This window comes from Ixodes scapularis, unplaced genomic scaffold (assembly GCF_016920785.2).
Source record: "Ixodes scapularis isolate PalLabHiFi unplaced genomic scaffold, ASM1692078v2 PGA_scaffold12__126_contigs__length_90152505, whole genome shotgun sequence".
Classification (NCBI taxonomy): Eukaryota; Metazoa; Arthropoda; class Arachnida; order Ixodida; family Ixodidae; genus Ixodes; species Ixodes scapularis.
Genome location: NW_024609838.1, coordinates 9,971,966 through 9,994,691, shown reverse-complemented (window position 1 = coordinate 9,994,691; position 22,726 = coordinate 9,971,966). Strand labels below are relative to the sequence as shown.

Below are 22,726 nucleotides of genomic sequence, written 5' to 3'. Positions count from 1 at the left end.
TTTTTTTTATAAAAAATAGAAATACGAGGCCCAATTCAAAGTTCCCGCCAGTGCACTGTGACGTAACGGTGTACCGTTACGTCACAGTAACGTGCTTATTACACGTGCTTACCGCGAGCACGTGTAATATTTCTTAAAATATTTTTGTCATTCTCCGCACCTCCACGAGCGATCCAAGCAGACAAGGTTTCTTTTATTTGCTTTTCGTCGCTTAATGTTGCTGTAAAGGTAGAAGAAGAGGAGTCGGTGAATTGACGTGATCAACTACAATGCCTAGAAGGTGCTGTGTGAGGGACTGTCCCGGTATTTCAGCAACTGAAGAAGAGATCACACTGCATGCATTTCAGAGAGACGGCAGGCATCTTCAGCCTGGAGAGTATACGATGATTCGACGACCTCGGTGTCCGAACCTTCAGCAATGCAATTGTGCGTGTCGTACGCTAGTAATCCCAATTTCTGCAAGCATTCTAAATTTTTTTTTTTTTTTTTTTTCAAAACTTGATAGTTTTTTTTGTGTCCAGTATAGCTCTGAATCATCGGACTGACGGCATGCAGTCATACACTGCCTTGTACTCGCAACGCTTTCATCATTGACCTCCGTCACGTCGATCCACTGGTTCTTCGTCCTCAACTTTTACAGCACGCAAACCAACCAACGGTGCAGCGATAAAGAGCTACTGGAACTGAAATTTCGTTTTCTACAATCGCTCGTACAAAGAGCAGAAGAAAAAAAAAGTCTTAGGCACGGTCGCGGAGAACACGTGGAGTGAAACTCGCGCGACTTCCTGCGAACCCAATTTTAGTGACGTAGGTCGACGCCTCCCCTCTGACCGGCCCGACACCTTGCGGTACACTGTTACGTCACAGTGCATTGGCAGGAACTTTCAACTGGGCCTCGTATTTCTATTTTTTATAAAAAAGACTACGCAACTCTATAGTGAAACAACTTTTTGTATTGTCCTGACCTGCAAGTGCCAGATCTAAGGCTTCACTGCTGGTTCTTTAGTTCATACGTGGCATCTGTGGCTCAGGTTTAGCCCTTTGGCAATTTAGTGGCAAACCAAAGAAAAGCCATAAAAACGCCCAAGAAAAGCGCTCCGACACGAACTCGTGCTTCGGGGCAAAACCACATTAGGCCTAAGCTAGGCCCCTGGAGCTGCCAAACTCGGGCCAGGTCGGAAGTTTCTCTGGCGTGCTACCTGGGAGCATTACCGCAAACTCCTCGAGGCTATTCAGCACATTGCAATTGACTTCGCCGAGCGTGTCGAATCTCTCGTAACCGCTGGTAGCCTCGGAACACTGCCAACCCACATTTTCACAATTTTTTGCGCATCGTTCCTTCACTGTGTTAATCTGACAACATTGTATACGCATTAACTTCTCGAAAAATAGTGTGCGTAGACCCGATCTCCCAAATACTGCAAATCTTTCGGTCTAGTTATACACAAAGTGGAAGTGTTCCAGGTCTGCCCAATGGATGGTGCCAGTCTGCCAGCTGAAACGGGAGATCACGAAGCAATTGGCACAGTCAAACGCAAATGTGTGGGTCTAGACAAACCACGACATTAAATAAGGAAGCAAGAACCAGATCCTTCACACTTGAGAACAAGACCGCGTAGAGGCTCGTCCCCACGGTGCGACATTCGTTTTCCAGTAACAAACGCGCACTGGCGACGCAGCAGATGACGTCGCAAAAGCCGGTGTGTCCTCACGTCCGACGTCGCAATCCTGGCAGCTGGGCGTACAAGTTTTGGAAACAAAAAAAAGCGCAAGCGGGAAAGCTTGGAACTCACACTGGCCCTGTTCCGCCGCCCGCTTCTCTTCGGCCAGGGCGTCGCTCTCGTGCTCCAGGAAGAGCTTCTCGACCATCAGCTTCTCCGCGGTGGAGTAGTCCCTCTGCCAACGAAACGTCTGTCACCGCAACGCTCCGAACGCCGGCGGCGCACCAAACAACCGGTCCGAGAAGTCCGAAAAGTCGAAGAGGACCGGAACCCAAATGGGGAAAAAGTCCCTCACCATTCCCTCGAGCAACATCAGGTAGTGGAACTTGTGGTACAGCTTTTTCCTCTCCTCCAGGAGCCGCTCCGAAACTTCCGCAAACAGCTCGTCCGCTGCAACGAGAGAGATGACGAGTGGGTCATGACCTACGGTCGAAGCAACGACGCGCCCAATACAAAAAAAAGTTGAGGGCCGTTCGCACGCTTGCGTATGCTTACGACCGAGTACTTGCAACCTCTTACGACGAGAGAACACACTGGCACGCCAGCGCCATCTAAGAGTTAATCCTGGAACCGCATTTCGCCAGAGCGAAGGTTTTGCGGGATTCGCAAGATCATATGTATGTACTATCTGCGAGGATTCGTCATTTATAACTTCGTCGAAAATTCATCGAGCCAAGAAAGGAAGAATGATGCGCTCAGGAAAATAGAAAATATACTGAAACACTGCTGGGATGTTCTCTCGTCTGAAGAGGCTTCGAGGCACTCGGCAGTAAGCCGTCTCCAGTGTGCGAACGAACCTTTACCGTGGTTGTCTGATTTAAGGAAACGACCGAGGGTCTAAAAGAAAAAATTCAGACTTTGCTCTCGTTCCCGATTTCTCCCAATAAAATGCTCCAATAACCCGCAGGAACTCTTTTTCACTCTCAGTGTAAAAAAGGCTTAACTGCCTATTGAGCCACAGGAAATCTTAGTTTCCTAGTTGTAAACATTGATCGAGGTAAGTGTGCTCTTTGACGTTTTCAGAAAGTAAATGCAGCCCCCAGCCCGACACTGAACTTCAACACCGATCTCCGAGAGATGTTTGAGGTGTGCCAAGTTACAGTGCGCTAGCGAGGGACACTGATCTTTGAGAGATGTTTGAGGTGGGTTCGATCCACGCCACAAACACTGCGGAGGAGAAAGGCAAGCCACGCACTCTTGCCCAGGTCCTCTTCCCGGGGCAGCCTGGTGTTGTAGACGTGGTAGCGCAGCAACCGCCGGCAAGCGTCCCTCGTTGACGCAAACGGACTCTTGGTGTCCGCGAGCATAGCACCGTTTTGGTCTTCCGACAGCTGCTGGTGGAACCTGGACGGAAACGGCGGACGGCAACGGCTGAGCACCCGACAGCGCAAACACTACTGTCATTGGTAGTAGCGACAGAAGAGGCCGAAACAGCACAACAACTCCTATGGGCGGAAGCGAAGACGACGCAGGACAGGCGGACCCAAAAACAAGAGACGGGAGCAAGTTGCTCGGCTGCCCGCTGCAAACTAGATCGAGGGCTCAGAGAGACTCCCTTCCAAAGTTTGCGACAGATGTTTCCGAATTTTAGCCTTAGATCCCCCGCTACTAATGGGGTTTTTTAATGCTAATACTTCACAGTGCACAAAAGACAACACACCATCAAAACAGATCCACACAAAGAAACACACTCATGCAGCACTGACTGTCAACTCTAGGATATATTAAACATCATTTTCGTTATCTTTTACTCTTACGCACTAAAGAAAAAAAGAAAAGAAAAAATTAACTAAGGAAGAAGAGGGAAGGAAGTATTGACCGGGTTCTTTAAATTTTAGTGTAGCCTTATTTGGCTTCGTGTTTGCATCTAAAAAATACTCAATAAGAAAAACAAAGAAGAAGATTTAGAGCTATTTGGAGACATATTAGGCTAACCCAGAGTACTGATAGACAATTACAAAAAGAGTCATAATTTCGGTCAAAAGCATAGGCCAAAATCATCTTTAAGCCCAAGTTTTTTGTTTTGTTTTTTTATTATTTCAAGTCTGAGGAAATTCTGAAATTAATAATGAAACCGACAGGAGAAAATATACAATTGCTCCCGGAACCTTGTTTTGAAAACCTAGGTATAAGGTGCTCCGTCTGGATGAGCACACACAGAGCGAAAACTTCCTTCAAAGCTGCAAGGCTTGTTCTGAAGGGCAGTGCCAACACACTTAAACCATGGGCCAACAAGCTTTGCACGGCAGTGAAAAGGATAAACAAATCAATGACTCACATGTGCATTCTTTGAATGCGATCAGGAACTTTAGGCTTCACCACGGCAGGCTTGGGCTGGAAGAAGCAAGCAGAAGTCGCTCCAAGTTAAGCTTGCATCTTTAAGTCCCGACCAAAATAAAAACGAGTATCTAATAGATCATTTAATTAAAATAGTAACAGCTATTCTGTAACAAGAGAAAAAGGCTTGGGGAATATACAAGGCATAAGCACAGGCAAGAAAACCAAACTACCTTGGAACCACGACAAAACACGTGAAACCACGGTGCGGATGAGCACTTCAGTAAATGAGCTACAAGCTAGAGTAAACAAACAGGAAAACTTAAGTACACGCCACTGCCACTTCAAAACTTTTAAAATGAAGCCCTTACAGCAATTTTCTGGTTGTACAAATTATCAACGCGAGAATACAACCGGAAATCCCCGAAACCTCCCGAATTCCGTAAAATGTAAAACTTGGCTCATTCAATCACGTGCTCACTCACTCACAATTAATTCAAACTCGCACTGTTGCTCACTCTGTGATAAATTAGACACTTGCCCGCTCACCCAAGCGATAAATTACTCTCCCACTGATTCAAACTTCGCTCTTGCTCATTCAAACTCACGTTCGCTTACTCACTCAGTAATTGCCTGATAGATTACATATTCACCCACTCAAAGCTTACTCTTGTTCACTCTAGCTCACTCACTGAGTGATAAATTACACACTTACTCACTCAAACTTCACTCTTAAACAGTCACTGAGTGATAAAAAAACTAAAAATATAATGATAAAAAAAAAAAATTGTATAAACCAGACTTTGTTGATTTAAATGAGAATCATAAGATCAGAATCATCTGATTCTGATCATATGATTCAAAATGCATCTAGTGATCCTTAATCACTAGATGCATTTTCGAATATGGCAGATTGATTAATAAATTTGATCGATTACTAGAAACAGAGTGGAAGAAAGAATTACAGTAAATTCAAAGTGTCATTTAATAGCAACTTTATTTTTTTTAGTAAGCCCCACCACAGTGGAACAAATACAGCTCGATTTTCTTTTAGTTCAGAAAAAAACCTTCAGTTGCTTTTCTGTTTAGTGTTCTGATTTGCTTGCAATAGGACATTACTTTTCTAGTTAACATTTATTCTTTCACTTTCTTATTTACCTGCAATAAGACGTTCAGAAAAAAAGCTTTAAATGCTTTCCCTTTAGTGTTCTGATTAGCTTGCAATAGGACATTACTTTTCTAGTTAACATTTATTCTTTCACGTTCTTTCACCTGCAATAAGACGTCGCACGACTGACAAACTAAGTGGAGGGTAGAACGAAAGTTCCCATTTGCTCCGAAGACCACTGCTTTGTGCTCAGCCCAGTATAAATATTTCTTGCTCAACAATTCTTCGATTTGAATACAAAGCAAATGTGCAAAAAAAGCATAAAGCAATACACAAACGATAAACAAATAAATATTTGTAGGATAATTTTGTGCGGGAAAGGTTTGATTAAAATTATCATAGTAAAACCAGTCAGATTTAAATCACAATTTAAATCACGATTCAAATCACCTTGATTTTTATTCTCCACCCCGGTGATAAATTACACACCCCACTCGCTCAAACTTCACTCTTACTCAGACTCGCTGAGTGGATAAATTACACACTCGCTCGGTGATTGATTGAGCAGAGGGACCATGAAATGAACCTTCGGCCGGGTTAAATTAAGAGTTTTACTAATCGGATAGAGTTTAGTGTAGGGATGCCGCGAACTTTTTTCGAATCGAAGTTTCGATGATCGAATCAAGCGGTTCGAAAGGTTCGAAAGATTTCGATTTTTCGAATTGTCTATATCGTAAAATTCGACGGAGGTCGAATTTTCGAACTTGTTAAGCTAAGAAGTTCGACGCTTTTCGAACCGTCGAACTTATTACGCTAAAAAATTCGATCTTTTTCGAACTCTCGAATTTATTGCGCTGCAAGGTTCGATGCTTGTCGAACTTTCGAACTTGACTGACCAAAAAATTCGATGAATTTCGAACTTTCGAACTTATTTATCAAGAGAATTCGAAAAGTTTCGAACTTTCGAACTCTGAAAAGTCAGAAGTTCGACGAACTTCGAACTTTTAGGGTAAAAGTTCGACGTTCGTCGAACTTCGAAAGACCGGCGGACGGTTTCATTTGATTTCAAGTAGTGGGGTACATTCGTAATTTTTTTTTCTCAAACTTTTACACGCGGTGCTGCGTTCCTTACGAAAGACAATGTCGTTTATTTCAATGTTCTGGCATGCTTAGGTTTAAAGAAATAAATCCCCGAAGGGGCGAGGAAGGACGACGGGTTTTTGACGATTATCGTTTGTGCCAGATTTGAAGCACGCTGCAGCCGGAGCTATTCATGGTAGATAAGATATACTTTTTTAAGAATGATCTATGTATAGCCTAGGTAAGTGCCGTTTTAAGATGTGATTATTGTTATTCAACGTGAGTTTCGAAGAAATGTCCAAACATGTATCTGCATGCAATTATGACCTAAACTTGATATTTATTTCGTCTAAGTTGTTTGAGGTATCGCATTTAAATTAACACCACAGACAGTACATATCATTGCCATCTGCAGAATACCAAATAATATTTTTTTTTTCACGTTAAGGAATAAATTAACTCATGGGAGAAGATTTCTAGTAGTGTTCAAGTTCAGCACGTCATTAAAAGAAAACTTTTTTTTTTTTTTTCGCTTCACGTTCCTGGGACGTGTTTCTTTTAGCCTGTACACACTTTGGTAAAAGAAACTTGTTTCGAAGTTCTGAACCTCTGAATATGCAAGAATAGAACACTTCCGACGAATTCTTGATAGTTTTTTTTTTTCTCCTGCTTTTTATCCCCGCGTTTGTTCTTTTTTTTTTTTTTTTACTATCGGCACAGGTGTTTAGGTCGAAAAGACAGCTTTGAACTTCCGAACCACTAAGCATGTGACGAGCAGTGCCTTCTGACAACGAGTTTCTAACAATGACCATCTATACGCAACCTTTTATGCAGTGAAGAGCGACATTAGCTATACATATGCATGAATAATTTCAGATTAAAATAAGCTCGACCACGCCCTCTTTCCCCGTATTGTTTTCTTTAACAGTCCGAAATACCTGCAAGGGGAAGAAGGAGGCTGAAGCCCCTCCCTCCCCCCCCCCCTCCCTCCCCCCCCCCCCCCCCCCCCCCCCCCCCCCCCCCCCCCCCCCCCCCCCCCCCCCCCCCCCCCGCTACCCTCTTTCCCCCCGTTTTTCCTCTTCCGACGCCACTTGTATGGTAGAACGCTCCTCGACCTCGAGTTGTGTCGGCTTTTGTGCTTTCTGCGAGGCGATTCCTCCGTCCCAGAAAATAAACCTCGAGGACTATTATAAACTTCACCGGATCGGATTACTACCAGCGTGCAAGGGGTGGCGAGCTAGTTTGCCAGGTCGCTTCACGGTTTTTCTGAGCCTCAACCTTCTGCTCGCCCCTGGCCGTTTCGAACTGGAAGAGTCTCGTAAAACAGTGTGTTCGTGCAATCACTACTGCTTGATGCAGGTTAAAGACCCCCCCCCCCCCCCCCCCCCCCCCCCCCCCCCCCCCCCCACACGGGGCTGGCGGTCACAATTCTGCACTGGCAAATATTCTAGCACATTCGGGACACTCGTCGTCTCATTTAATTGCCTGACCAACTTCGCAGAATCTAGATATCACACCCTAACTTTTCTAAACTTGATTTTGTGAAAACCAGTGAGTCGTGAAAACGTTATTTGAAACTGAAATTGTGGAAAAACTTGAAAATCGGACTTCGAACTTTGAAAACTTGGATTAGAAAATAATTCAAAATTTTCGAATTTTTTTTTTTTAATTTAGCTTTAAAAGAGAATCGAAACTTTCGAACTTTTCGAGCTTTATGGAAAAAGAAATTCGAAATCTTCGAATTGTTCGAACTGCATGTCTATAAAAATTCGAAGCGTTCGAAGTTTTCGATCTTTTTTACAAAGAATTTCGAAATCTTCGAATTTATCGAACCTGAAGTAAAAAAATATTCGAAATATTCGAATTCGAAATTTTAGAAACCGTGAAAGCTTCGAACTTTTCGAATTCGAAACTCCGCTGTGGACAAAAGTTGCGAATTTTTCGAAATCGAACCTCGGTCGGTACGAAAATATCGAAATTTTTCGAAATCGAACCTCAGTTCGCTTCGCAAATATCGAAACCTTTCGAAATCGAACCTAGGGTGGTTCGCGACATCCCTAGTTTAGTGCGCCAAAATAAAGCTAGCACACGAGGGTAGAAAGCCTAGAGCCTGCTTTTCGGTAACAACATTTAAAAATATGCCGGACTATTTCGTAGCTCCTTTCCTTCGAAAGTTGTCCTTTTTACCGTGAAGCGTCCGCAGTGTCCAGGCACGTCCCCCGAACCCAGCCCCCGCATTGGACACGAGGACCGCGTAACTCGGAAGTACGCACTCGTCAATGATCAATCCGTTGACGAATACTTGGATTTGCGTTCCTGGCCAATGGAGTGCCGCGACTGTGCGATTTCTCGTTTCGCTTTTGAGTTGAGGATTAAGGAGGAAGAAGTTGAAAAATCATTTCATGGTCCCTTTAACCGCTTGTATGAAAGTGTTCTCATGGCCCCTGACCGGTTCGGGCGGAGGAGCTGGCTTGGGGGCGATGACGGTTTCCTGCTTGCTCGGCAACAGCGCCGACGTCGCAGGGGGCGCCTTGGGCACAACGCAACTGCTGCTGCTCGCATTGCTGTTGTTCTTGCTCGTAACCTGCGATAACAAAACCCGGCGCGAAGGTTGACACCATTGAGAGAACTGCCCGAACTTGTGGAATGCTACACTTACGAAAAAATGCAGCTCGCCAGCATCTTTACGCTTCCCTTCAAATCGTGTCACGACGTGAAGTCCGGTCACGTTCCGTGCCTTCGCTGGAGGGCTTTCTAAATTTATCGCGTAATAACCCAACAGATTTTCCACAAAAAAAGAAAAAAAGCGGCACGACTTTCTTAATGTTTTTATCCGACTATTACGACGAGATGGTCCGTCCCTGGAAATTTCATCGTCTAGGTTAGTAAACTCAGAACTTGGAAGGCAATCGAATAAAGGAGGTGTTCTTCCCTCGTCGCTCACATACGATAGTACTCTTGGCACGGTCCGCAGTCCGTTGCTGGTTTAGAGTAGTGGGACAAGAACACCCCGGACTCATTGAAAACGACCCATAAAAGACATTCTGCATTCAAAGAGATTTCCTTTAGCCACAGAAGGGTATGCGTCGCATTTCAAGCCGGGCAAAAACGACCCAGAAAGACAGCCATCCGAATCGGCTCACCTGCTTGTTCGTCACAGAAGGCACCTGGACCAGGATCTGCTTGGTGGGCGGGGCCGGCGCAATCACGTGATTGGTCGGCTGCTGCAGCCTCAGCACCACCGTCTGCGACCTCGGCTGGTGGTGGGGCGTCGGCGGCGAGCGCTGGTTGGCTGCCGCGCCGCCGGCCATCGCCGCCGTCGCGCCCCGGGTGGTGCGGGTGGGGGTGCAGCACTGCATGGTGCAGCTGGTGCTGCTGCTGGGCCGTCAGCTTCACCACTTGGTTTCCCACCTGCTCGACCGGAGCCCAGCTCAGCTTTGGTTCGCCGTAAACATTTGGGACGCTCGTATCCAGCAGCTGCTACTTTTAGAGGCAGCTGCTCAACTTTCCGACTTTTTCCCTCGACGACGTGTTTGTCATGTTAGTGGGTAACCATTGTCCAACCCAATGTTCGACAAACATGTAAGGCTCGAAAGATTTAGTTAGCTTTTAACAAAACCAATACGCCCAATAAACCCTTCCTCCACCACGCGGTGTCGGCTCATTTTCAATTTCCGCATCGGCACACATAGACGAATTTTCGTAAGTTTTAAAATGCTGAACCGAGAGGAACCCAAACCTTGGCAGAATCGCGACATCCCTAGCAATAACTGAAACTACATCATCCATAAAAATGGCCACACAGAAAAAAGTGAGGTGTTTTCTTTGCACTTTCAGGAGCGGAAAACATTGCAATATGAAATAGGTTCGAAAAAGCAAAAAACCAAGCCCAGAGCAATGTCCCCACCAAAGCCGAAGACGGCCCAACGTTTTTTCACAAGTGACCAAGATGCCAGTCATTGTCACGACTGCACACGGACACAGACAGCACCCAAACATTTGAGAAAACTGTTTTTAGGTTGTTTCTGCCCAGAGAATTCTTAACTACTGGTAAAACTACACCACAGAATACTACAAAGAAAGATAACAGAGCGAGCGAACTGTCATGGAAGGGAAATTGTGGCGGAGTGAGCACCGTCCCGTAAGTTTCCGTGCAACACTCCGAGTCAACCAGACTTGCACTCCAAGTCGGGTTAACAACAACGCCTACCCTCGCAGCCAGAAAGGGAACGAAAAGACGTAGCTCAAGGACAGAAAAGAGAAACAGAAGAAGACGAAGATATGCAGCGATTAGAGGACACTCACACGCAAGTGGGAGGCAACGGCGGCCATGGGGCGGGAAGGCAACGGCGGCGTGGCGGCCTCGGCTGCGCTAACGACGGCCGAGGCAGTGGTAGAAGAGGAGGAGGAAGAAGATGAGGGGCAAGAGGAGGTAGAGGAGGACGAGGAGGCGACGGAAGAGACAGGGGCGGCGGTGGCGGCAGCGACGCTCGGCGCAGGGGCTATGACTCGTAGTGGAGTCTGCACGGTCATGGCCAGAGAAGAGCAGGGGGAGAGGAAGTTAGTCGACAGGGGTTGCAAAGCGCAGCAAGGCAGACTACATACTAGTCGGCAATTGTCATGTGCGAAACGCTTGAACACGCGACTGAAAATCCGGCAGCCAGATTTGATGTCGGGCACTTTCGCTCATTTTCAGATGCTGTCGGGGCTAATATTTTTCTGAAAATTATTATCGAGGTCAGTCGCAAGACTAGCTGCCCGATGACCACCGGCAAATGCTCGGAAACAGCCAGAACATCACATCCAGCCTCCAAAGTTTCCGTTCATTGTTTGCCGCGAGACGTTTGACGTTTCTGCGCAGACGCTTCCTAACATTGCAGGGCTCGGGTCTCAAAGAATGTGTCTACCATAGTTACATTCCTCAATTTCCCTGCCTTTCCAGGTTCCCCCTCACCCCGGCAATATTACAAGAAATTCTCGAACTAAAGAAAAAATGACCGCATCTCCACGTGGTGAATGATGTTGATTGGGGAGAAGCTCTGGTGGTGCTTGTCTGCGTAGACGATGAGCCGCAGCATGCCCAGCCTTTCGTTCGTTTTCATTCATGTCAGAAAGAGAATGTGTGGTATGGAACGTGGTTATATACGCATGTGAGCATTTGACCGCAGGGCCCTCTTGTCTATAAACGTTGAGCCAATGCATGCAAAGTTTAACGCGATTATATATGCAGTTCACCGCAGCACCCTCTCCTGTATAGACGTTGAGCGGCTACATGCAACGTTTCATCCATGACAAGAACCCCAGGTCTTGAGTTACTACCACATCTCAGAGCCCCCTACTCGTCCCGCAGTCGTGGCCGAGTGGTTAAGGCGATGGACTCGAAATCCATTGGGGTCTCATTGGGGTCTCCTCGCACAGGTTCAAATACTGTCGACTGCGCAAACATTTTTTTTTCTTTCTCTACACGGGCACGTGCTCACGTACTCATGAGCACGTGAGCTCATGAGCACGATCACGAGCACCAACAAGATTGATGTGAGCACGGACGCCGGACGGACAAGGCTAGATGCTAAGGAGCTCCGCCTCTAAAAAGAAAATTGGCTATAGAAACCTAGACAACTTATGAAGCGAATTACAACTCCATAATTACTTAAATTAGATAGAAACGAGTTTTGAGACAAACGTCTCAAAACGTTAAGACTCCCATTACCCGCCCTACCACATTTGCAGTGACGGACGGACTCACGGAATGCGTGGGAGCTTGTTTGGATGCGGAGGCAGACGTGCCGGAGTTGCCGGAGTGCGCCAAGGACGGGGCAGGTTTGGACTTGGCGTCCACATGGTTGGACTTGTGGTGACTCGCACGGGACGCCACCGTCCTCGTGGGGGTCGCGACCACTGACGCACCCTGCACCACCACTCCCGGCAACGCCTTGTTGATCACTGCATTCACCTGCTGAGGCTGGCGGAGAGACCGGGCGTCGGAAGGGACGTCACGCTAAAGCGTTTCTGAGAAACCCTACTCGCTCCCGTCCTTTGCTTTGAAACCAACGAAGCAGGCGGCACGCATCCGTTATACATCTACTTCAATTACGCGTACAAGGGGTAATGTACCCAACGAACGTGACACGGTACATTAGCTTCTGATTGGCAAATACAGTTTTCAAGGATCCTGTCACGTTTGTATGCGTATTATGTTTATATCGATATAGTAAGCAAATAATGTTTCGACTTGCAGCAATGCTACTAGAAAATAGGTAGCATCGCTCTGCCATAGCCCTCAATCACGACCACCACCACGAAGGTAACCAAATAGAGCCGGTGGAGTTACCTCCTAAAACACAGCGTTGTCAATCTCAAAGAAAAACTGCGCAGCGGTTAATATTTATCGTCTCTTCGAGTGTTTCCTCCATGATCAAAAACGATTGTCTGCTATTTTCCGCCATCACTGCTGTTTTTTTCTTTGTTTTTTTTTGCCGTAGCCCACGCTCAAGCCAATCTGCGGTGCATCCAGGTGATAATCCCAGCCGTTCCAAAACGAAGTCACGGATCGTCTACTCGCGATGTCACGTGATGCTACTCGCTGACATGGGAGACAGGTTACCCGGGTGACATGCGGAACATGGCCGTAGAGACCCTACCTGCGGTGGTGCGGGGGACTTGGAAGGTGCCTGGGGTGGCACCACCACATGCGGCGCCGGGGGCACCGCGACGGTGGCGGCGTTGCCGTCGTTGGACGAGGAGGTCACGTGCGCCTTGCAGGGCGTCTCGCGCACCCTGTCCACCACGGCCAGCATCTGCTGCAGGATCACCTTCTGCTGCATCGTAGGCTTCTTCAGTTCGGTCAAGTGGGCAATCTGGGTCTGCAGCTGCTCGTACAGCTGTAAAATAGCGAGGAACGACTCGGTGCCCTGCCACGACTCCGCCGACCGCGATAGGAAGAATGGCAAACGACCCCAGAAAGTGCGCCGCGATTCACAGCAGTAGCTGCTGCATTGTGGAAAGGCACGTCGAAGGAGATTTGTCTTCCACCTAGAGTGGTCTACAATCTTTGCAATGGGTTCCTTGCTTTCAGTGGAATTGATGTAGGAGACGTGTGAGGAGATGTGTGCTTTGGTGGACCGGTGGTGGTGCTTGTCTCTCGTGGTGCTTGTCTGCGTAGATGCCGAGCCGCAGCATGCCAAGCCTTTCGTTCATTTTCATCCATGTCAGAAAGAGAATGTGTGGTATGAAACGTGGTTATATACGCATTTGACCACAGCACCCTCTCGTCTATAAACGTTGAGCCAATCCATGCAAAGGTGAACGCGATTATATACGCATTTGACTGCAGCGCCCTCTCCTGTATAGACGTTGAGCGGCTACATGCAACGTTTCTTCCACGACAAGAACCCCAGGTCTTGAGTTACTACCACATCTCAGAGCCCCCTACTCGTCCCGCAATAGTGGCCGAGTGGTTAAGGCGATGGACTAGAAATCCATTGGGGTATCCCCACACAGGTTCGAATCCTGTCGACTGCGCAAACATTTTTTCTTTTTTCAACATTTTTTTAATTTTTTTGCTCTACACGAGAACGTGAGCTCACAAGCACGATCACGAGCACGAGCACCAGCAAAATCGATGTGAGCACAGACGCCGGATGGACAAGGCTTGACTCTAAGGAGCTTTGCCCCTAATATGCAAAATGCGTTCCCAAACCACTGATACTATGCCGAGCGGAGGTCGCAAAGAGCACTTAGTGTCGGATGGTGGTACTGCAGACATCAATCGCGCGATCAAGAATAAAAAGCTAGCAACGAGGGGCGGCAAAAAGCCTCAAGAATGTCCAGTTCATGCGCGGCACAACAAGCTGTCTTCCTGCTTTCTTCGAACATGCCTGCACAGCTCGAGCGCTGTCAGAAGCAACGCTACGCTCACCTGCCCCAAATCTCCGCACACTGTGGCAAGAATGCAGAACCGCTAACAGAGTGCAATCGCTATGGTGCCAGCACCGGTGCTGCAATCGCAAATAGTCCCAACAGGCGCTCCGTCGCATGTCGTGGTGCCAGGAACGTCTTGCCTGTCTATAAATTCTCAGTCTTGGTTGTCTCGATGGGGACGCCAGTTTCATCCTCATCCCCGGTCAGACAGTCAAGGCCTCCACTCACTCACCTTAAAGGGCATATGCAAAGGAAAGAAAATTTTTTAAACAGCCTGGATGGAAAAAGGACGTTATAAAAGAAATTTACGATGAAAAAAATCTTTTTTCAAAGCTATATTCACGGCACAAAAAAAATTTGTAGTTGCCGTCCGCGGGACCCTGCGTAAAAGTTGCAACGAGCAGTCACGTGACTGGACACTGGTCACGTGGTGCTTGCGCTCTTTTGGGAGCTCCCTATGGGCCTTAAAAGTTACTTATTAATCTTTGTTTTTAACGCGAGAGCGCTAAGGAGCTTGTGTCAGAAAAAAGGCAGCGGTGGAGCTTTTGTTCGTTATCGTACGAGTCAAAACGTGAATTAAGGATTTTCTCATACTTGTTGTTTCTCAAACATCAAAATACCTTGCTAAAAAAAAAGCACAACAAAAGAAAAAAGATTAATAAGCAACTTTCAGAGCCCCCCCCCCCATAGGAAGCTCCCAAAAAAGCGCAAGCACCACTTGATCAGTGGCCAGTCACGTGACTGGCCACTTTTTCGTGGGCTCCCGCAGGCACCAACTACAAACTCGTTTGGTGCCATTAATATAGCTCTAAAACAATTATCTTTTCGTTGTAAATTTACTTTATGACACCCTTTTTTCCCCCAAGCTGTTTAAAAAAATTAATTTTTCCTTCGTATATGTCTTTTAAGTGCAATGATGCGGTTTCACTTTGACTGTGCACTAGCATTGTGCTGTAGCAGGCCGTAGGCACTAGCTGACGATAGACACAGCTCGCACGAAACACCACTTTTGTCCCCAATTCATTCCAATCCAATTCCAATCCTATCAGTGCTGCTGCCGCCATTCCATTCCCATTTCACAGTTGCGGATTTGCAGAATCATTTCAAGAATCATTCCAACTCCAGAGGGTCAACTCTGCAACACTGGTGCCAAGTGTCCTTTAAGCAAGGTTACAAGCTGAACAGAACCACAAAACTGCGACTCAATGAGATCCGCCCACCGTCCCTCCAGCAAAAAATAAAAATTCATGGTTTTCGGTTGTTTTGTAGTTTTTACCCCTCAAACACCTGCAAGTAAGATGCGCGCCACTCTTTCTAACGACGAGCACTCACCTGCTGATTCTGCGAGTTGAGGACCGACTGTGGTGCGTGCTTGGGGCACGTGTGAGCCGCCACTACCACGCTGTTTGGCGCCGGGTGCGTCGTCACCGCCGGCGCCGAAGATGCCGAGGTGGTCGCGGCCGGTGTCGCTGCCACCGTCGTCACCACTACCTGCTGCGTCCCACCCTTCGGCGTCGTCACCACCAACGTCGTCGCGTTCGGACCAGACTTTGCACCGATCGAGTTGACTACCGGGTGAGCGATCGGGTGAGCGATCGGGTTGACGATCTGATTGGCGATCGGGCCAGCAATGGAGTTGGCCATCGCGTGACACCCGTGGTGTGGCAGCTGGCTCGTCCCTGTCTGCTGTTGCTGCGCCGCCGCCGGCGACGGGTTCACGACGATGTGGTTCAGCCGACTCGCGCCGCTTCCATTGTTGGCGCCGTGGCAGAGCGTGACGCTCCCCATGTTGGCAACGTTCGCCACGTTTCCGCCGTGCACCGTCACGAACGAGTGCGGCTGTGCCGCCGCCAACTGCTGCGTCGAGATCATGCCGTTGTTGACGGTGTGGAGGGTCAGGTGATGCGGGTGCGTCGTCGCCACGACAGCGGGTGGCGGCACCGCGCTCGGAACCGGTTGGCGAACGGACGACGTGAGCGACGCGAGGTCGGGAACGTTGACGGGCGGCGCCACAGACAACCGCTCCAGGAGGGCGGAGTGCGTCCGCGAGAGGGCGGTGCTGACAGGCGCGCTCGTCGGGGCTGCCGGCTGCGTCGGGGTTGTCGTTTCGACGGGTGGCGGCGGCACTGCCACCGGTTCTGGCGGCGTCGGCTGGCGCAGGACCACGCTGCCGTCGTGCGCCAGGGAAAGTTGCACCTGTTGCCGGGGTGACACCATCACCGTTGGCGTCGGCTTGCTCGTCACCACCTGTGCGAGTTGAGAGGATCGGCACCTTGGATCCTGGCTCTACTGGGACAGTCGGCACAAAGATACTCTGTGCAAACGGGGACATCTGTGGCAAGGAACGCCGAACTGGCTTCGTTTTATTATTGCAGGATATGTTACTGATCACTTGGCAGGCTTACGAGGTGCCCTTATCTAACCAGGCAGATAATGAAATGATATTGCAGCTCAAAAGCAATAAAGGTGAAACAGGATGATTGACACGACGCCCCTACAACATCAGCTGTTGCAAGATAAACAGCAGACAAACCGATAAAGTCCAATTTTAAGACAGTATGTGGGGTTTTGATAGAAGGCGAGGGCCATCTTATATCATCAGCCAATTCAGTACTACCTGTAAGAAAGCAAGCCTGCTCCAAATATTTTGAGGTCATATCACCCTCCCTCCCCCTCCCCCCCCTCCCCCAATCCGGCGTTTTCTTCATAGTCTCCAATTTGCTTGAATATTTACTAAACACACCAACAGACATCGCTGAAACAGCAACCCAAATATTTGGCCAAAATACTTTTCTTTGTGAAGCAAATAGACTGCGTGGGATTGGAACCAACTACCTGAAAGTGTTGTGGGTGTTCGTGGCCGGGAGGAGTTTACAGTCCTCATCTTTAATGCTTAAAGGAACACTGACACCCCAAGGGTCGTATTTCTTTTTGCTGTCTAGAATGATGCAAGTTGTAGTCATAGACAGGCAAATAAATAGCACAACGCAAAAAAATATGAAACACGTGCGAGCAGGCTTTTTTATTTTTGCGCTCTTCTCTCCCCTTCTCACCTCCTCCCTTCTTTTTACTTGTAATGTAAATGATTAGGAAACTTAGAAGCTTTACAAGCGAAATTTCTATAACATTTAATAACGACATTCGTAAAACATTTAAACGCAACTGCGAACGCACTACGGCCCTTCTGTTTGAAATACCAAAAAATCGGAGTCCGGAGTCATGTCGCTTCCTGGCTTTTTATCCTCCCTCGGAAAACATGGCGGCGGCGCGGCACGTGTTGCAGTGAGGATGATTGGCGAGTCGGGGAATCGGACAAAGTTCTCTTATTTAGGTGCCCGACAACCTCTCAGATTTCGAAAAGGAAATTGTCAAACCGTAGTTTCGGTTGTAACTCCGCCAAGGCAGCCTTTCACGCGGAACTGGTGCAATTTTGGACCCTCACGTCGATGCACGTTCTCTTCGACCTCACATTGTTTCAAAGAATTTGAGATTGCTGAGAGGGCCCTCAAAGAACTTCAAACTCAAAAAGCAAGCATCGTCTGCTCGCAGCGATAGGCAGCACGCACGGAGAAAACCGGGTGTTTGCGGGACGCGGGCGAACACGACACTCCGGGTGGTCGTGGCGGTTGAAAGGTGCGAGAGAAACTCTAGTAGCAGGACGACTCAATCTTTGACGTCACTGCACTGGCGCGAATCATGCGGGAACTTCAAATTCGGCTTTGGGAAATTGTTTTTTTTTACTTTCCAAATACTGAGTTCCCGAGTTTGGAATTTTCAGGGTAATGTCCAGGCATCGTTTTCAATTGTTTTAAAATGAAAAAAAAAAAAAAAGATTTTGACGTGTTAGTGACTCTTTAATGGCTGTTTGTTGCACTACAATACAGTCAAACCCGCTTGTGACGAACAGCAGGAAACGCTTTCATCAGTTCGATAGAGCAAGTAGTTTGATTTAGAGAAGCCTTTTACAACAAACTTCCACGATGCGTTCGTTGTAAGGCCAAGAGCTTCTCTTTCTTTCTCATCTCTTCACTTCCGCCTTGTAACAACGTGCCGATTCTTTTTTTTTTGCATACATGCAGTTTGTACTTTTAGCTTATCTCCTTTTCTGAATCGCTTCTCTTCGCTGAATTTTGTTTGCAACTTGAGCTTTTTAAATTTTTTTTTCCATCCTACTTCTTTTTGGGGGGAAGGGACAGGCTAGAAGACGATTGTTTGTGCGTTTTTGGATGCCTTCTCGGGGGAAAAGTTTGATATAGCCAATAGGTTGTTTGTTATAAAAAATATTTTTTACATGCATTTTTACTTTAAATTTTCTGTGAGTTCGATATCGACAATATTTTGCTGTGTGTGGGTTCGTTCTAAAAGGGTTTCACTGTCGTGTGTACTGTGCTTGCTTTCGAGCAGGGTAGCACGGACTTTGTTTGCACCTGATTGCTGGGCTGTTGTATACCGTAGAATACTTCGCATCCGCCCATTTTACATTAAGCGCCCATCCCCAAATTTGTAAGATCTGAGAAAATACGCACAGTACACTTGTATGTAAAATTGATGACCGGACAAACGCCCATCCCCCATTTTTTGTGATTATCTCTGAAGTTTGAGTGGCGCTTGCCCGGTATTTTACGGTATATATATATATATTGTTAAATACAATTCTGTTTCACACTCCTTCTCCTGATCCCAGAAGGAATAAATATTATGTTCAAACAAATAAATAAGAAAGAAATTTCATAATTTTAGCCAAAGTCTGGGCTTTCATGGCACCTTCTCTGCGAGAAGCCTTTGTCAGATTGCAGGGCCCTCGGCCGAGATTCAAACCCACCACCTGGCAACCGACAAGGAACGCTGAAGAACCGTCCATGCCCCAACCCGTGTAGCAATAATCCCCTAAAAGAACCAGAAAAAGACAGGAAGAGGCGAACCATACCTGCACGGTCTCAGTCACGGCCATGGGAGCCGGTGCCTGCGGTGCCGGCGCCTCCATCATCACCACCTGGTTCTCAGACGTCGGCGAGGACGGCGGCGTCGACTCCGGCATGATGCCGTGCTCCTTGAGCAACTCTGCCAGGTTCACAGGCGGCGCTTTGTTCGGTTTCTCGACCACCGCCGGCTGCGGCTGTGGCTGCGGCTGTGGCTGCGGCGGCGTGCGTCGCGGCTGCGGCGGCGGCGTGTGCCGCACGGCGACGGCGGGCTGCTGCTGCTGCAGGGGCACCGGGTGCATCACTGTGGTGGTGGTCACCGGAGGGTGGTGGGTGACGATGGTGGCCGTGGGGGCCGAGGACACCACGGTGCCGCCGGCCGACAGCAGCGGCCCCGCCATGGTGGGGTGGTGGTGATGGTGGTGGTGGTGATCGTGGGTGATCAGCTGCGGCTGGCTGAAGGTCGGGATCTGCATCAGCCCCTGCTGATCCGTCTGGAAGTGGCCCAGCGTCGGCTGCGCCAGCATTGTCTGCGAGTCGAGATGTGCGCGCGTGCCGTGAGGTCAAGTTGAGGCCAACAGTGCTCAGAGGTCAATTCGCAAAGGTGGCGCAGCGCTGAAATGGCGCTAAGTTAGCTCTGCATCGGTGCTAGTGTCAGCACCGAGTTTCTGCTGCATCCCGAGTGCAAATGGGGAAAGGTCGCATCTCAAGCAGTGGGGGCCGATAAAGGGTGGGGTCAGAGATGGTATGTGTATGGCTCTGAGTTTAGCACTCTGCAGTATATGTGAACGGGCAGAGACAGCTGAAGCACTTTTCAAGAAATCTAAGTTAAGAGCAGACCTCTATAGTTTTTCGTTTCACGAACTGAGTTATCGCAGTTATCTTGGACAGAAGTAAACCTAAACCGCATTCAGTTCGAAAAATATGTGCTGCGATTGACACCAGGCATGCGACGATCCTCTCTGCCATCCGTTATCTGTCCAGAGCGTCGTGAAGTCATCATCGGCATCCCCGAGCCAGCTTAGTGACGAGCGAGGGTCACCTGACCCCGCCAATGACGTCTTTTTTGCTAGCTGCCTGTTGAAATTCAAGGGCCTCTTCAGCTTCCTTTTAAAGGGGCGCTGAAATGGATCTCGAGATCCAGTTCCCAAGCTTCCTGAGTTTCAGACGCGGTGCTACAAAGTTCGGGCGACGTCGTTTTACTCTGTCACAGGCTGCTTAACATTCCTAGAGGCTGGAGAAACACTTCCCGCAATTTCAGAATAAGCTTCGGAGATAACTGGCTACAAAAATTTTACGCACCGAGATGGCCGGTCCGTCTTTAGGCGTGGTCCAAACCAACATGCATTCCGAATTCGTATGCCAGAACACGTAAGAATATGTGTTCCGGCGCACGAAATACGGAGAGGGATTTTTCATCTTGTTTTGCACGGCCACACAAAAAGACATGGACGTATTCAGAAAAGAGGCGAAGGAGGAAGAAAATATGTAGCGAGGCGGACGTACTTTGTGGCCACAAGTGTAACGCGGCTTCCGCTGTCGAAAAAATAGCGCTTCTTCTGCTCCGCGACTAACGACGTCGGCAACATTGATCGGTTTCGGGCAAAAAGCTCGGCAACGATTGAGCGGAACGACTTCGTCAAGAAGCAGCAAAAGTAGCTTCACTAATTGGCACGAAACAGAGCAAAGGGTCAAAAAGTTTATACTTTCTGTCGTCGAAACTAAAAAGGCGACGGCAGGGCACGACTGTAACTTTGTCTCACGAAGCCTCAATGTGCGAAAGCGGTAGGACGAGGCAATCACATTGCTTACCCGATTAAACATGCGACTGATCGCAAACTATAATACTTGACACGAACGCCCCATATCACGGACGAATAAATACTTGTTCGAAGGCGACGTTTCAGTAGGCATCCTTCGTTTAATAACGCCAGCAAGAAAGCAGACGGAGTCCGGCGGGGCATCACGGTGGTGGCGTCACTCGAGCACGTGGTGAGCGCAGCATGTTCGAGCCCTCCAACAGAAACCACCGCGAGAGGAGCTCACACCACCACGAGTTTGCGACGCAACTTGACGAACAGAGAAGCGGCGCCGACAAACCTTCCTCCGGTATCGACGGGCACCTCGACACCACGCTCGGCTCGATCAAGCGCGAAAACATAGAACAGTCGTCGGCAGAACAGGCAATTGCCGCGTCATCACACCGAAACTAATGCGCACAAAAGCGAATACCGACATACATTTGCGACGGGAGAGACGCAACCCGATGCAGAAAAATCCCCGCAAGAAGCCGGCACTGGCGCCCCCGGCCCACCCGGTGACACCGGCGTCAGAGACAATCAGCGGCGGGAAGGAAGCGCGCTTTGTGATTGGCCAATCTCTCAATACGGACGCTTACGTCACATTACAGGTACCTATATCGCAATAGGGGTACATTAACAGTCGAGATATGTGAACCGCTAATACTGGTGCCAGAACACGTAAAAACCGAAAGCGGGCATCTATACGTGTTCCGGCATACGAATACGAAATGTGTGTCGGCTTGAACCGCGCTCGACTCGGAAGCCTAGGTAACTCAGCGTGACTAGTTCCGGCAACTCTCCGATCCGCTGCCCCTTCTATACTCCGTTTTGCATTAAGTCCGACTGCAACCGACACTAGGACCTGACGGAGCCAATTGAGAAGTGCCAAAAGTGTGTCGTCACGCCGCTTGTCGCACTCCGTGCACCCCTTGTAGCACTCGGTGCACCCCCGGTGGCACCCCTTCCCTCACCTGTGGGGGCAACATGGCCTGGAGCTGCTGTAGCTGCTGCAGGGTGAGCGTCTGGCCCGGTGCAAAGGCGAACGAGAGGGGCGAGGACATCATCCTGGGTGCCAGGATGATGTTGGGCCGGGGCCCCAGGTTCTGGGGGATCATGAGAGTCGGGTGCCCCTGGTGGTGGTGGTGGTGCTGAGCGTGGGGCTTGCCTCCCCCGGGCCCCCCCAGGGTCAGGCCCCCGGGGCCCGGATGGGAGGGCCGCAGGGCCAGCTGCACTCCCTGGATCTGGCCCAGGGAGCCCTGGATCAGGATCGGACTCTGGCCAATCCCTGCAGGTTGGGAAAGGGGGGTTTGAGGCGGTACGCCAGGAAAGCTGGGAATCGTTAAACATAACAAAAAAAGTGAGCTGTGACTCTGCCGTGCACTAATCCACGGCAGAGTCACAGCGATAGCTGCGACATGTCGCGGCGAAGTCGTAGGACGTCGGCGTGGTGTTCACACACTGTGTGGTGGCAAACAAAAGCCTTTGGAACACAATAGAAATCTGGTCATTTTGTTCCGAATGCCTGTTTGCTTTTTGGTTCCGGAGCACGAGCTGTTCGAATGGAGTGCTACAACAACATTTTGTTATTAAATCTTTGTTGTTTTTTTTTTTAAGGGAGCATGAGCAGTGGTTGTGAAGCGGGGTTATAACGCTGTGGCATACCTCTGCGGTAACGCCTCCGCTTCGCACGCAGTGGACCCAGGTTTGATTCCCGTGGGCAGTGGGCAATCCTTTTCGAGAATTCGGCAACATCGACAAAGGACACCCTACGCCGTACTACGCCAACTATGACATCAAGAAGGGACGTCACTTCCAAAGGTGGTACACCAGGCGGTGTGGTACGTTGGGTAGGGCAGTACCCGAGCAAGCTGGTGACCGTTAAATGTGACAACAAGAAAA

General features: G+C 48.7%; 1 protein-coding gene and 1 non-coding gene across 2 annotated transcripts in view; one reads left to right on the top strand and one right to left on the bottom strand.

The window, feature by feature from the left end:
* LOC115311766 (BRD4-interacting chromatin-remodeling complex-associated protein) overlaps positions 1 to 22,726 on the bottom strand; it is a 35,125-nt gene that overhangs the window by 2,655 nt on the left and 9,744 nt on the right. Inside the window, 12 exon segments of the mRNA XM_029970593.4 lie at positions 1,794 to 1,896; positions 2,017 to 2,111; positions 2,917 to 3,065; positions 4,000 to 4,055; positions 8,636 to 8,770; positions 9,330 to 9,512; positions 9,514 to 9,597; positions 11,933 to 12,148; positions 12,828 to 13,067; positions 15,439 to 16,353; positions 19,034 to 19,555; positions 21,799 to 22,112. Coding sequence (XP_029826453.2) covers positions 1,794 to 1,896; positions 2,017 to 2,111; positions 2,917 to 3,065; positions 4,000 to 4,055; positions 8,636 to 8,770; positions 9,330 to 9,512; positions 9,514 to 9,597; positions 11,933 to 12,148; positions 12,828 to 13,067; positions 15,439 to 16,353; positions 19,034 to 19,555; positions 21,799 to 22,112 — 3,012 coding nt within the window.
* On the top strand, positions 11,533 to 11,625 carry Trnas-cga. The gene has a single exon. It is a non-coding gene; the product is annotated as a tRNA-Ser (tRNA).